Source organism: Protopterus annectens, chromosome 9.part0 (genome assembly GCF_019279795.1).
Source record: "Protopterus annectens isolate FY-2018-M chromosome 9.part0, PAN1.0, whole genome shotgun sequence".
Lineage (NCBI taxonomy): Eukaryota > Metazoa > Chordata > Ceratodontiformes > Protopteridae > Protopterus > Protopterus annectens.
The window spans coordinates 577,951,586-577,968,633 of record NC_056743.1 but is presented as its reverse complement, the minus strand read 5'-3'; the positions used below and the strand labels follow the sequence as shown (position 1 = coordinate 577,968,633).

General features: G+C 36.7%; 1 protein-coding gene across 3 annotated transcripts in view; it reads left to right on the top strand.

The window, feature by feature from the left end:
• Positions 1-17,048, top strand: part of LOC122811336 (zinc metalloproteinase-disintegrin-like batroxstatin-1) — a 301,349-nt gene that overhangs the window by 3,699 nt on the left and 280,602 nt on the right. For all 3 annotated transcript variants that reach the window (XM_044083108.1, XM_044083107.1, XR_006366236.1), the window contains exons 2-3: positions 360-422; positions 3,250-3,318. In XM_044083108.1, coding sequence (XP_043939043.1) covers positions 360-422; positions 3,250-3,318 — 132 coding nt within the window. The remainder of the gene's footprint in view (positions 1-359; positions 423-3,249; positions 3,319-17,048) is intronic.

Sequence of the window (17,048 nt, the reverse complement as noted above, 5' to 3'; positions counted from 1 at the left end):
TATGTGTGCATGTGTTATCTGGCAGTGAATTTGAGATAAATTATGTTTTGGACAGGTAGAGATGAAGAAACTATTTTTTATGACATGATGTTTTACTCTTGTGATGTAGAACCTAATTTAGTTTGCTAAAAATTTGTATTCTAAGTAAAGACAAAAACGTTTAGTCCAAGCTTGTTGCTCATTCTGAGCCTCAGCAGTATACGATAACAAAAATATAATATCATGATAGAATAATCTACATATAACCCCATTCTCCAGTTTTACTGTAGCATTGTCTCATAATAATTAATTTCTCAGGTAAACAACAGTAGGTATTATTTTTTTTCCAACTTTAATTTGCCTGTCTTATTGTATTCTAGAAAAAGGCATTTCTTGCAGCAAAAAAATACATCGAGCTTTACTTGGTTGCAGACAGCACTGTGGTATGTAGAAATCAACATTTTGTGTTGCATATTTTTTTCTATTGTAGACAGTATATGTTTATCAAAGACATTTTATAGAAATTCAAGCTCTAGGAATGTAAAGGTAAACTGTTCTCTGTAATGGAATACTGTTTGGTTATATTATGTAAAATGAGAAATATCAGCGCAATGTCCTAATTAGTGTCCTGTTGGTAAACATTATATGTTTAGGAGACATTTTATAAAAATTCAAACTCTGAATGTAAAGGTAAACTGTTCTCTGTAATGGAATACTTAATGGTTATATTATGTAAACTGAAAAATACTAGTGCAATGTCCTAATTCAGATTGCCAGAAAAAAAAACAATGCCCTTGGGTGATGGTTGCTCACTATACCTTTTTGCTTAGTAATAATCTGCTCAAAAATCACATTTAATCAGGGTATTTTATAGTTTTCACAGAAACTGGACTTTGCTGAAGTCTATCTCCATGGATCATCTAATTACCATTTTCCTCTGTAAAGAACTATTTGCTAATTAATAAGTTTAGCATTACAGCACACAAAAATAATATCAGGAGGTAAGTGACATTACCCAGTCCCGTTGCTCTGACATTGTGACTGATACCTAAGCTGTTCAGACAATTTACAAAGACCAGTGAGCTACACAATTTCTGTTATCATGCTGTAGGTCATTCTGTTGGAAAAGTAAAATGTTCTTTTCAGTTTAGCTTGCTATAAAACATTTTTGTAAAATTATGGTACAACCGTCTATCACAAACAGTAGAGATAGTTCGTTATGTTAGCATTTCTCTTAAACTGTTTCATGCAAACAAGTGCATAAAATGTTTGAGTCTCACAAGGGATAATTGGCTAGGCTTAAAATGGCTCGCAAGGGCAGTTAGCTTAGTACTAATCTATGAATCTATGAACCTATGAACCTATGAACCTATGAATGTGAATGGATAGGTGAACATGTTGAACACAGGAAGAAAAGATCATCCCTAGCACAAACGTTTAAAGAGTGTCATGCTCTGTTGTCCTCCTTTGATATTTTCAGTCTGTAATTTATTTCATCTTTGCACTTTTTCCGGGACAGTCATTAATGTGTGTCTGTGTGTGTGTGTGTGTGTGTGTGTGTGTGTGTGTGTGTGTGTGTGTGTGTGTGTGTGTGTGTGTGTGTGTGTGCTGTTTATTAGTCTCTGTGTGCTGTGTCATAGTATCTATGCACGTGTACTGTGTATTAGTATCTATGCATGTGTGCTGTGTATTAGTATATATGTATGTGGTTGTTTATTAGTAGTATCTATGTATGTGTGCTGTGTATTGGTATCTGTGCACGTGTACTGTGTATTAGTATCTGTGCACGTGTACTGTGTATTAGTATCTATGCACGTGTACTGTGTATTAGTATCTATGCACATGTACTGTGTATTAGTATCTATGCACGTGTACTGTGTATTAGTATCTATACACGTATGCTGTGTATTAGTATATATGTATGTGGTTGTTTATTAGTAGTATCTATGTATGTGTGCTGTGTATTAGTATTTGTGAACGTGTACTGTGTATTAGTATCTGTGCACGTGTACTGTGTATTAGTATCTATGCACGTGTACTGTGTATTAGTATCTATGCACGTGTACTGTGTATTAGTATCTATGCACGTGTACTGTGTATTAGTATCTATGCACGTGTGCTGTGTATTAGTATATATGTATGTGGTTGTTTATTAGTAGTATCTATGTATGTGTGCTGTGTATTAGTATCTGTGCACGTGTACTGTGTATTAGTATCTGTGCACCTGTGCTGTGTGTTAGTATATATGTATGTGGTTGTTTATTAGTAGTATCTATGTATGTGTGCTGTGTATTAGTATCTGTGCACCTGTGCTTTGTATTAGTATATGTGCACATGTGCTGTGTGTTACTATCTATACACTTGCTGTATGTTAGTATCTATGCACTTGTGATGTGTGTTAGTATTTATGCACATATGCTGTGTATTACTATCTATGCTTTTTTTCATAACTTAGAAAAGTCTTTCTCTGAGAAATTAAGCTGCAGTCCTGGCTGTAGTGTACATACCTGCATAGCTCCTTAAGCATGACTGCTTCAAGTTTGTAATACATACAGTGTATATCTTCTGAGAACATTGATTCATTTGCCTAAGAAGAAGTTGCTTTGTACAATGACCATGGCATGAATTGTGGTGGTTACATAAACAACCATAGTATAAACTGTGGTTACATAAATGTCCATGGTATGAACTGTGGTGGGTAGATAAACTTCCATGGTATGCACTGTGGTGGGTGCAGGTGGTTACCTAAATTTTACATGGTCTGAATTGTGGTGGGACATAAACTCCTATAATATAAATTGTGGTGGGTACCTAAATGCCCATGGTATGCATTGTAGTGGTACAACACTCATAGTATAAACTGTGGTGGGTATATAAGCTGTCATGATATAAATTGTGGTGGGTACATAATGAATTCTGATGGCCACACTGTATGAGGGAGTTTTTTTTTTTTTGTTGATCTCAGGCCAGACCCAAGGATGATTGTGTCCATTTAAAGGTAAATGGAGTAGGGAAGTGCAAAGCTGTCCACAACAAGTACTGATTTAAATGTTTCCTGTGCTTCTCAGTTTTATGGGTGGCTATTTATCAGGCTTTATAATTGCAGCATATACAGGTACATGACTAATTTATTTTAAGTAGAGTGTTTCCATGATAAAATGCAATTTGAAATGTTTGAGAAATAGATACAAAACGGATGAAAGGGTTCTATAAACTCATTCTAGGTTTCATTTATCTTAATTTACTAATTCTCTTTTTTTAATGTTTTAGTTTGCAAAGTACAAAACACTGGATGCAGTGAGGAATCGACTTTTTGAAATTGTTAATTTCATCAACTTGGTAAGTGTAGTACTAAAACATGAGATTTATTGTGCAAAAAAGAATAATTACATCCCTGTATACTCAGAAGTGGTTTGGATATCCAGAAAAAGAAGCGTGGCAACACAGTCATAGTCAGATATTTCTGAAACTGAAACTTAGGGAGTCACAAGGTATGTTGCATTCAGTGTATCATTCTTAAATTATCAGTTTTAATGTAATATGTGCAGCTGTATAACCGTAATATCTGCCAAAAATTGGAGTTTTGCTGACATATACTTCTGAGTGCCTGGCTTTGATTCTGAATTTGAGTATTTTTTCCTCTCAGAGTATTTTCAGTGTCGAGCATGAACAGTTGCATATTTGCTCTGTGGCTGCATGACTCAACCTGAACAGTTATCAATATTACAACTGTTACTTACATTTCCAGTGGATGAATATGTGAATGTGAGTGGGATGCCCATATCATCTTTTTGACAGTAAATGAATGCAGTCTGCATGAGGCTGTGGCTATTATTCGGTCATACTATATCAGCTTTTATAAAGGAAACTATGTTTGTTTCAGTTGAGTGATGACTGAGTTTCACTTGAGTAACGGATATTCCAGAGGCGACTATAAATCAGTTTTCTCCAAGTGGAATGTTTCGTTAAATACATGCATTTGGAGTGTTTCTTCCCGGGCCTCTGCTGAAAATTGTCTCGTTTCAAGTCAGACTTTCCCGGTAAACAAATGATAAATTAATTAATTAATTAACTATTCATTATTCATTACTCTCGATTCATGCTATTCATGGTATAATAGCAATTAATTATGTTATAACAAAGATTTTTTTGAGACTGCATTGTTGAATCAGTACCCTCACCGAAGCATACAAACACTCCTGTAAGTAACTAAATTGCTACTTTTTGATGAACCTGAAAATGTTCCAGTTGGCTCAGCATTCTTTCCAGTTAACATAAGACAATTAAAATGAAATTGACTAGAATAACATGAAATGAAATAAACTGCAGCAGCTCCTTGGCATACAGTGTTTCCTTCACTTTGGTGTTTTATGTCTGTATATATAAACTGTGGTGTATACAATCACACACTCATATGTTCAAACCACAAAAGATCAATCTGTTTGACAAGATGAAAACACAAAATAACGGAAAACCACACACACCAAAAGCAAAACATGTTAGTCCCCCTGCACCCACACTCCTTGCTGCTTATATATGCCAACTCCCAGTTTAACCAACAGCAGGGAAAGGGAATTCCCAGTCCCTGCTGTACCCCGATTTTGTACAAAGTAATGCTGGTATACTATGATCATCTGACTATTCAATCACTAGTGCCGACATAAAAGATGCTCGACATTCTGATAGTTTGACTATATGAATAATTACTAAACAGACACATGTACATGTACACACACACACACACACACACACACACACACACACACACACACACACACACACACACACACACACACACACACACTCTCTCTCTCTGTCTCACTGACGCACATACACAAACACACACACACACACACACACACACACACACACACACACTCTCTCTCTTTGTCTCACTCACACACACACACACACACACACACACACACACACACACACACACACTCTTTCTCTGTCTCACACACACACACACACACACACACACACACACACACACACACACACACACACTCTTTCTCTGTCACACACACACACACACACACACACACACACACACACACACACACACACACACACACACACACACACACACTAGTGAAAGGAAGCAGCAGCTTACAAGCCCCCAGATATGGAACTAGATGCCATGCAGGGCTCATGTACCTAAATTTGTTTCCTTTCTTCACTTTTCTTTGCATTTCTGCCCTATTATAACAAAAAATGCCTTTGTGTATATTGTATACCATCCGGCATCCCTGATCCACAAACAAACTTCCCTTTGTGACAACTCTTGGCCCCAGCTCCCTTCAGATGTTCATCTACCCCTTTCCAAAATGGATAACGCTATTCACTTGTCTACATTTGTACAGAAATATGGGAACAACACCAACAAACAGGAATGGCTGATGGGAATATTAACAAGAAAGGAAAGACTGATAGAAATATATATTACAAAAAATTTACTTACATGGAATTAAGATTCAACCAAGTAAACATGCCCCTAAGTATGTGTACCATTAATTAAACCCAACTTTGTTTGCAAGTGCTTTTAAAAAGCTGCTGTCTGTGCTTTGCTTCCAAGCTTATGCATGTCTCTGTTTCCTATATTTCCCAAATGGCTGAAGATCTAAAGCCATATGAAAAATTATTTTATGCTTTGTCCTCAAAACAAGTTTATTTTCATGAGGTTTTAAGTATCACATAATACATTGGTCATTTTCTGTCATCTTATTCAAAGCCAACCATCCTACTATCCATCAAAAATCAAATGCTTGAGTTGAAGCAATTTACAAGATTATTAGAATACTTGTACTGCGGTGGTGGTGCTGCGGTAGTGTTGTCGCCTCACAGTAAGATATTGTCCTGTTCGATTCTCAGCTAGAGCGTCTTCTGTGTGGGGGACATGCGTGAATGGGCATACCTTCGTTGAAGGTTGTGTGTCAGGGCCGGCAACTCAGCACATAAAAATCTACTGCCAATCATTAGTGGACTGGAGTTCCGCTGTGGCGACCCCTAACCGGGAAAAGTCGAAAGGCACAACATTAGTTAAGAATCCTTACCCTCTAGCTCCTGCAATGGATACACCCTCTGTGACCAAACAATTGAAACTCTCTTACTATACCCAGCTTGATCTAGTGTTCTATAAGCACTCAGTGGCAGTTATTGGATAGCCAAAACTCTCAAGACAGCAAAAAGGTGAGAATTGCCCCAGCATACCAGGTGCCTACTGAGCTACTTGGGTTCATATGTCCTTGATAGGCTACTGGCCCAAGAGCCATTTTAAGTCCAAATTTACCAAAATATTGATGACATATGTTAATATCGCAAGGGATTTTATGGTTATGATATAGCCTAGTATACATTGTGTTCACATTCTACCCCTGACCATTAAGGACGTTGTGATTTCTCATTCATTGGTTCAAGTTACATTTGAATATGGTTAAGGATGAGCTTTGCTACACATAGATGGGAAGCCTGTTTCAGATAATAGTAATCTTTGAAACACATACCTGTCCCTCCAACATTTACTGTTTATGCTGAAGATGAGATTTAGGTCCTTTGAACGGGTATTACTGATGCTATATGTTTTGTGGATGTGCAACAAATCCATTGGTGTGGGATCAAAGGATGCATGGTGGGCTAGACATAGATCACTGAGCAGCAGTCTGTAGGAGACTAAGTACAGGGATAGGTCTTTGAGACAGTCTGCATAGGACTTGTTTACTCCCTGTGTTCCTTTTGTGAGGAACATCTGCAGTCACTCAGGCTGTTTCAAGTGCTTGGTTAGGTAAATGCTGAAGGGTACATTGTACTCAATGATTGGTCTAATGAGAGCCAAGTATAGTGAAACAATGACCTCCTTGGACTTGGATGTTATACCCTATAAGTTGTGCAACACAGAATTGTTTTATAACTGAAGTAGACACTTGGTAGTGAAAGGTTAGGTTACTATCAACATGCATTCCCTGATCCCTGACTACTGGGTCTGCATTTAGGGGTATATTATTATGCATTTTTTTGCAATGAGTTTTAGTCTATGGATCTAGCACAAGTTGTTTGTTTACTTAAGGGTCTCTTGAAGGTTATCAGTGTCTTTAGGGGATTCAATGAGTATGCCTAGTTTGCAGTTGTCTCCAAACTTGGTCCACCAGAGGCCCATGATGTTTGCCTTGATTTCAGAAAAGTATATGTCAAAAAGGTGAGGTCCCATCACCCATCCCTGTGGGACTGCACTACAGACTGACCTCTTTATGGAGGTGGATTCCCCTATCCTAACTTCTTGTGTCCTATGAGTGAGCCAGCTTGGATTGTTTTAAATGATAGAGTTTTACCTTATGTTATGAAGCCTTGGAGATATACCTAGAACACTTGTAAGGAGTTTATTCTGTGCTCAGACTGTCACTGTTTCCCCTTATCTTTAAACTTGTGCTAGAGTACGTCAGGATTATTCTCAAATGAAATTCGAAAGCTACTGGTACTACGCTTCTGCACCATCATCACCTGCCGATTCTGCCCCTCCAACAGCTTGCATTCTGGGCAGCCATACCCTTAGGTTTGCCCTAGTTACAGATCAGTTTTAAAAATCAAAAAGTACCAAACTCTGAAGTTTTAGGATCTTACTGGTGACCTTGACAGCTTGTTCATTTCTTTTCCCTACAGATATATGCAATGTCAGGTAAACGCCACATAAAGACCTCGAAATGAGTACAAAGCCATACAACAGAGAAGGATCATGGGTATAATAACATGGCAATTTTTTGAACAGGATACAACTTATTTAATGCATTAAAAATCTAGACAAGGCAATAGATAGACTCAGTTAATCTCACCAAAACAGATTAAATATTTGGTTTAGGAATATATTTGTTAAGATTTTACGTTTATCCGGTATATACTTTTAACTTTATACATATCTGCAGTTTCTGCTGCATAATTCCAAATGTAAAATATTATTCATTTTGCATATTTTATCTGTTTTTGGTAAAGAAAAGAAAGTGCTGTCGTGAGATTTAAGAACCATCTGTCAGTACTGAATGTTAACTTGCTTTGCTGATGATGTATAGAGAAGTCGAGACTTCGATATTTGTAAATGAGGGCATGCTGCATACAGGCATACATAAGGCTGTGTGAAGGAATACAAACAAAAGTGTACTAGGTTAATGGGTTCCATTACAGAAATAATAATATTTAGAATAAATACATACCCTAATGCATTTTTAGCAGTGCTAAGTTCATGTTTAGAATAGAATCAGTTTTTGTACGTTTATTGTGGATCTTAAAATGACAGCTACTACAGTATTTTTAAACTGTAAATAAATGGTTATACTGGCCTTTTTAGATAAAGTATAATTTACTGTACTTAAAATAGCACTTTCAACTGAAGAGCTCCTGCTAATGCACACGTCCACATTTTTCTGTACTTTGTTTAAAACATTATCACAGTAATTTTAAAAGAAAGCTTCAAGAAGAGAATGCAGAAAATACATTGGCATAAACGAATAGCCATGACAAAAAAAAAATGATTTTGTAATATATCACGATTGCTGAAAATCAGATGTAGAAGGCTATGTTTAATGAATTAAGATCAACCTCAATAGTGTTAGTTTTGACTCTGTACCATCAACACACATTTGTATATTGCTGTTTTATACTGACAGCAAATAAATTAATACGCTCAGAATGAAAGAAACATATCTCTTCAACAAGGTTTATTCTGATTTGGATCTGATCCCCTATCTCTTCTTACTTGGACTTGTAAATGGCAACTGGTGCATTCATAATGGAGTATCAAGGAAAATCTGTTGTTATGTGGTAGTAATAAAGGCAAATATAGCAGCAGAGAAATCAGACAACTTTAGTAGAACTGCTTGTCCCACAAACTTTCTTACTGAGGTTCACTATGCCAGGATAGTATTTTGCTTGGTTCCAAGACACCTTTGTGAAAACATAACACAAGTTCTTTTATAAGAAGTGTCACTAGTAATGCCTTTGGAAACTTAGTGAACACCAGACCTTTAGTAACCCTCTGTAATTTAAGACATTCATCAAAATATTATTGTGTCAGTTAAGTGATTTAAGAATATTCCTTTCAAATACCTTGATAAAAGTTGGAATCTCAATAGTGGTCGTTAAGTTCTTAGAAGTGTAACCCATATCCACAAACCTGCTAAAGCAAAAAGGGTCAGGAGGCTTGGCAAAAAGTAATGCTATGCTTCTCCTCTGATTGACATCTTTTTTTGATGGGCACGTCCACTTTTGGCATTACCATTCTTGTTAGACATGTTACGTGACAATATGTACAGGCTGATTGGAAGGAGAACTTGGGGAGGTTTGAATTTTTCATATAGGCTACACCTCTAAACAAATAGCATAAAGCATTGCAAAATAAGTCAGAAACTGAATGCAAAAAAATCTGTGAATATTATCAAAAGTACAGTGTCCAGTTTTCTATCCTGTGAAATGAACATCTACAAAACAAAAATAAATAAGTGAACAGCTTTCAAAACAAATTGTATGCGTATGTATGTATACATATATATATATATATATATATATATATATATATATATATATATATATATACACATATATACAGATAGATATAGCTATAGATATAGCTATAAATATACATATGTGTGTGTGTATATATATATATATAAATATATATATATATATATATATATATATATATATATATATATATATATATGTAATATATAAAATCTACTTCAGTAGATCAAACTTTTACAAATTTGAACCACAAATGGCCAAGTCCATATGTTCGAACTTGTAAAAGTTCGAACACTGAAGAAAAAAGTAAAAAAACAACAAAAAAAGCTTCGCCCCCACACCCCCGCCCCTTACTTAAATATACCAACTCCGAGATCGCATTACATTGCGGAAAAGGAAAATCTTCCCATTCTGCACTGTATGGAGATCCCCATTCTGTTGTCCAATTGAACTTTTACAAGTTCGGACATATGGTCTCAACCATATAAGGTTCGAATGTGTAAAGGTTCGATCTACCGAAGGGGATCCATATATATATATATATGTACACACACACACACATGCACACACACATACATATATAACTTGGCAACTTAATGAAGTGGTTTGGCATAATGAATGCCAGTTAGAAAGTTTGTAAGACAATGAGTTCTGAAAAAGCTATCTGAGTTTCCCATTAATTGCTTTCTTTTATGTTGAATGTTTTATGCATTTTGTTATAATATAAAACCTGTATTGTAGTGTCATTTTCTACTTAGTTGGTGTCAAGATTATATGGTCATATATGTGCGTCTCAGGACTCTGGCATTCAGTACAGTGTTACATAAGTATACAATGAAGTTTTTCTCCCCCCAACGCCAGAATAAAAAAAACTGGGTATAGAAAAAATGCATCATAGCCTAAATTGAAAAATAAAAAGTGGTAGCTAATATATTTATGGAAATAACAGAACAAACAAGCACACTTCATATTTAGGGATAATAAATTAAACCTGGCATAATTTTGAGCATCTGTACTCTATTTATGCTACACCACAATTTGGGAAGTTTTCAATATTTTCCCCTTTAAAATTCATCATCAATATTTGCATGTGGCAGAAGTTGGTTTAACAATGAGAAAGCAAAATCATCTTCTGGGAGTCAGAATTACATTTTACCTCAAGTTTGAAAACCAGTCACTATTGTGGTTTATGAAAATAAACTTTTAAGAAATGGTTATATTGCAAATATTAGTATAAAGTGTTGCAGACTACCTAATTATGAGTCTGTGTTGATCAGTTTTTGATAATGTTGCATTCAGTCAAGCTTTATTGCACAAGTCCGCAATACTGTCAGACAACAAGCTGTTCTTCAAATAAAATCTATATATGTTTTGGAATTCTGACCTATTAGATAACATAAAGCTTAACAGCAACACTTCTGATCATTTTGTGATAACAGTTGCCTGACAAAATTTCCATATAAACTGCAAGTACTAAAGACGCAGATATTGCAGGTTCTTCTTTGATCCATGAACTGGTTAACATGACAGTCAATCACTGAGTATGTTACTCTTGGTACTAATAAGGAAAGATGTCAGAAATCACTGAGTATGTTACTCTTGGTACTAATAAGGGAAGATGTCAGAAATCACTGAGTATGTTACTCTTGGTACTAATAAGGAAATATGTCAGACAAGTTTCTCCCTTGTCAGCATGTTTCTTCAGCATTGTTTGAGTTTTGTGGGAGAGAGAAACAACAACGGTAACATTATTTGTCATTTGGATTCTCGTGATAACATGTCGATCTTCTGATATGTGCTGTCACATTCCTCACATATAATAAGGGTGCAATATAGGGGACAGATAAGTGAGACAGAAGGCTTAGTTGGATCCAGAGGCCAGAATTCTTATTCAAGAATAACTCAAAAGCTCACCATCTCTACATAGTATATACCCATATTCTTTAATATACAACTGCACTTCCTATAACACAATTATAAGTTACTTTAAATGGCTTTGTCTTTCAGTTGTTTAAGGAAACCTTTGAATGTTGTATGTCTCTGGACTGCTGAAGGTTTCATAGAGAATTTACTTTGCTATGAATAAATGTAGCAGATGCAGTGATCCTCAATTCCTTTCTTTTTTGTTTTGTAAATCTATTTTTCTAATGAAATGTCAGTCCTCTGCTTGCCATCCCACCCCTTCAGTCTTCAACTGTGCATAAGCATTGTCATTTCAACAGACTTTATTAAATGAAGATCTGCAGCCTGGAATGGTTGTTGGTTGGTATTTCTCCTCAGAGCCATCACTGATTTTGTCTTTCTTTTCTCATGAGTATATCTGCTGCTGGATCATATATATTTAAAAAGGTTTTAGAGAAATGTATTTATTTATCTGTTTATTTATTGCATGCAAGGTGTTTGTAAGGGGACAAACTGTGTCTGCAGCTTCATTTGGTTCGATGCTCACCATTCCTTTCAGAAACATCCCATTACTATATTAATTACAAATGTGATGTTTACTTGTCTCTAGTTGTCTGCATCCTTCCTAAACTTTCCTTTATGAATAGTTACCAGCTCTGTCCTTTACAATCTCCAGTAAAGACTCTTTTGAAGTGTTTGTTACTGTCTTTAGCATGCTTTAACTCCTTAAGAATTTAATTGTTTAACATACTTTATCTTCATATTCTTTTCACAGTTATCCACTTTTATACTTTTAAATTGACTTTGTTAACTGATGTTACCCATTTCTGTCTCCCGTCTTTTCATTTTGTACCATGCATACACTTTTCACATAAGTATTCTAACCTTGAAAATAAATCTGGATTCCTACTCTGTATTTCTTTCTTTCCCTCCTAATGCTAGATTCATGCTATTATAGATATCATATTTTTATGCATTCATAGTTTATTTTATGCATTCCTTCCTTCTTAATCTTCAAAGAGTCTTCTTGCCACACCTCAATTTATCAGAATTAATACAACCAGAAGCTGTGATAAATAATCCTTAACAGCCAGAACTTGATTGAGAATGTTTTCCTGATTTTGTTTGCTTAAAATGTTCTCTTGCAACAGCTCTGATATTAGATTTTCCTTGTTAACATACAGAAAAGTAAATTTCCTCAAACAAATAACATTCTTGTGTTTCCCCTAGCATTCTGTTTCCCATAGTTACATTTCCTCAAACAAATAACATTCTTGTGTTTTCCCTAGCATTCTGGTTCCCATAGTTTATTTCCTCAAACAAATAACATTCTTGTGTTTTCCCTAGCATTCTGGTTCCCATAGTTACATTTCCTCAAACAAATAACATTCTTGTATTTCCCCTAGCATTCTGGTTCCCATAGTTACATTTCCTCAAACAAGTAACATTCTTGTGTTTCCCCTAGCATTCTGGTTCCCATAGTTACATTTCCTCAAATAAATAACATTCTTGTGTTTCCCTAGCATTCTGGTTCCCATAGTTACATTTCCTCAAACAAATAACATTTTTGTGTTTCCCCTAGCATTCTGGTTCCCATAGTTTCCATGGATGGGATTCATCCAGATGTACTGCATTCTTGCACAGTATTGCTCATCTTGTTGACACTAGGTGGCAGCATAGACACTAGTTACATATCCAATATGAGAACGATTGCACTTTCATGCAGGTAGCCAAATCTTGGGGTACATAAGTCAGCAGTGCAGCAGCAAATACACAAGCAGATACATCTGTGCACTGAAATATATATACAGAAGGCCAAGTCATAATCCACAGTGGCCACTCACCACCTCCTGTGAAGCATGTGATAACAAGAACTGTGATTTTTACAGACTGAATCATCCCAGAATAAACTAGAGACTATACTGCAAATACTAGTGGATTCTTCATAAGGACAGAACAAAACATTGCATAAAGCATTGTAGCCATACAGTATTTTCAACTACAGTGCTGTGAGGTCTGTATACATGGACTCTTATCATATGCAGAAAAAGAAATGTAAAAAGGTATAGAGGAAAAGGGTGAAGGTAGCATTTGGGGGGGGGGGGCACAGAAGATAAACAGGAGTATAAAGGGGTCTATATCACATAGTCGAACTGCAATAAGTTTGACTGCGGAAATTTCAAACCTGGAAGGTCAAAATGCAATAATTTCAAACACACAGAACAGCAATTTTTTTCCCAGGGAAAAAACGCTGTTCTGGTACAAAACCAAAAAACACATGTACACTTCAAACTGTGCACCCCCCTACTTAAATATACCAACCCTTAGATCGCACCACAGTGGAAGAAATAGCAAAGCTGTGGAAACAGCCCATGGCTTCCACGGCTTTGCTATTTTGACATTTCAAACTTCCCAGTTCGATATTACGGCGTTCGGATAATTGTTTGTTCAAACTACTAATATAGACCCAGTATAAAGGAAGGTCATCCCTTATTTTTTGGAATAAGGCCCACTTTTTCTTTATATAGGGAGAGGACAGAGTAAAAGGAAAAGCAGGGAAGGAAAGGAGATAATTTAGTGCATGTAGGCACCTACAACAACACAGGCAAATGGCCAAATATGTACATATTAGGATGTAGTCAACATGGGATGGACAGAATCCAGCAATTTGCAAACAAATGGTGATAAGTATAGTTACACAATGCAGAGGGTAGGATGTGATGCACAAAAAGAAGTGGGGGACTCTGGGCTGGGGAAAGGACATGGTATGGGAAACAGGGTATGAGCAAGAATGTTATTTCTCAGAGGGCCATTTCTTTGATCCATCCCTGATTAATGGATAAGGGCAGCCAGTGATAGGCATCAAGCACTACTTTGGTGGTCTAATGGTAAGGGTTTGCTGGACAAGTGAATTTGCACTTGGTTGTGGGATGCTCTCTGTTCTGTACCAGTCAAAAAATACTCCTGCACAAAGAAAAGTTGCATGGCAACTAAAGCAAAAGCACCCACACAGCCAAAATGAAGCCAGCAACCAAAGTGGGTCCGATAAAAAATCTTTAATGTTAGATAAACATCAAAAAAGCTCAGACCAGTTTCGGCTGGCAAAAAAGCACAGCCTTCTTCAGTGACAAAAAACACAAAATCAATTGATGCAACTTAAATAGTGTTTTAAACATATCCCATTGGTTCAGTTAAAATTGCTCATTTAATCCAGGTGAGAAAAGAGCACCTAATTTAGTAATCCATTTCTTTTCCTTTGTATCTAACATTGAGTGCCATCCTGTTTTATTAAATTTAATACCCTTAACCAAATCAATCACCATAAAAGAAAACTTAGCAGTGTGATGTTTTACAGTGTGTTTGTACAATGCATTATTTATTTTCTTATTTTTAATATTGCTCATATGTTCAGAAATCCGTAGTCTTAAAGGACGAGATGTTTGACCAACATAGAAGGAGCCACAAATACATGTGGCCAAATAAATGAGCCATTCACTGCTACAATTCACAAAGAATGAAATATCATAGACCCTTGGGCAATTCCTACTAGTAAATTCCTTAAATTTGACAATTTTGTCACAATTGCTGCAATGACCACAGGGAAAACACCCCACTAAAGGTTCCCCAGTCATAGTCGTTTGTGAAAATTGTGCAATACTAGCATTATGTGTATGTTTATAATGATTGAAACATGAGGCTAGATTCTTTCCCTTGCGAAATGAGAATAAACATTTGTCCGGTAATATATCTGATAATTCCGGTAGACTTAACAAAATGTTCCAATTTCTCTGTACACTATTCATGAGTACATCTGAATTCCTGGCATATGTTGTTAAAAACCTGATTGGCTGTGTGGTCCTCTGATCCCTGAGTTTATAAGTTAACAGTTCCTGCCTAGATAAAGTATTGGCCCAATTGCTGGCCCACAAAACATGTCCCATAGAATATCCCCTTACGCGAAACCTGTTGATTAAATCACATCTATCTTCTTGGAAAGTATCCTCCTGAGAACATATGCGCCTCAAACGTATAAACTGTGATTTGGGTATGTTTTTGGCAATGTGTGGAGGATGAAAGCTGGATGCGTGAAGGACTGTGTTGTATTCAGGATATTTCCTGAAAATCTGTGTACTAAGAGTATCATCTGGTTGTCTTGTTATTAACACATCCAGAAAAGTTATTGTGTCAACATGATAATTGACAGTCACAGTGGAAGAAATAGCAAAGCCGTGGAAACAGCCAATGGCTTCCACGGCTTTGCTATTTTGACATTTCAAACTTCCCAGTTCGATATTGCGGCGTTCGGATAATTGTTCGTTCAAACTACTAATATAGACCCAGTATAAAGGAAGGTCATCCCTTATTTTTTGGAATAAGGCCCACTTTTTCTTTATATAGGGAGAGGACAGAGTAAAAGGAAAAGCAGGGAAGGAAAGGAGATAATTTAGTGTGTGTAGGCACCTACAACAACACAGGCAAATGGCCAAATATGTACATATTAGGATGTAGTCAACATGGGATGGACAGAATCCAGCAATTTGCAAACAAATGGTGATAAGTATAGTTACACAATGCAGAGGGTAGGATGTGATGCACAAGAAGAAGTGGGGGACTGTGGGCTGGGGAAAGGACATGGTATGGGAAACAGGGTATGAGCAAGAATGTGATTTCCCAGAGGGCCATTTCTTTGATCCATCCCTGATTAATGGATAAGGGCAGCCAGTGATAGGCATCAAGCACTACTTTGGTGGTCTAATGGTAAGGGTTTGCTGGGCAAGTGAATTTGCACTTGGTTGTGGGATGCTCTCTGTTCTGACCATGTAGTTAGCCATTCCTCTCTCCACTGCAGTCCCCACTTGTTCCAGTTGCAGTTGGAAGATCTCAGTCTATGGGGTTAGGTCATGAGCAGGTGAGAACTTGGGGGTCCCCCATTGCCTACAGCCTAGTCACGCTCCTCTGGTGCACATACAGCAGGGCAGGCCATGGCTGAGTTACTTGCTGAATAAGTATATCATCAGGATCTGCAAGTATGAGACTCAGGACAAAGTCTGCCATAAGTGAAACAGAAAATTTACCCCGGGAGTGCCCCTGTACTACTAATGCACAGAAGCAGCTCCTAAATACTTTATCACATGCATGTGTCCCCTCAAATTATGTATGGTATGATCCCAGTTATTCTCAACAGGTAATATATAATTATCAGCCAAGGGGGTGGGCAAGGCCAATCTCTATCCAAATGGGATAGGTTAATTTGAGCCTATGATGGATATTGCTAGGCTTAAAATGACCCACAAGGGCATGTAGCCTAGTAATTACCTATGACCCTAACCTACCGATGGACTGCACATATTTAAAACACTGATCAGCAATGGTCAGAAGAACTGACCCTGCATGATTACTAGACTGTCACATGTCATATGTCAGTAACATTATTCATGCCTTGCTCTTTCTCTGCTGAAATGGAAAAGGTAATTTCAGAGAACTGTGACAGCTATAAAGTAAAATCCTTGGCTAACACTGACAACCTCATTGACTTACATTTGTTCCTATAACTGCATCCCAAGCAGGAGTCACGTGTCTGCCTCTGTGCATAAGATAATGTATTTGCACAAAAATATTACCCTGTCACACACAGGAATACACAATGTAGGATGTAGACA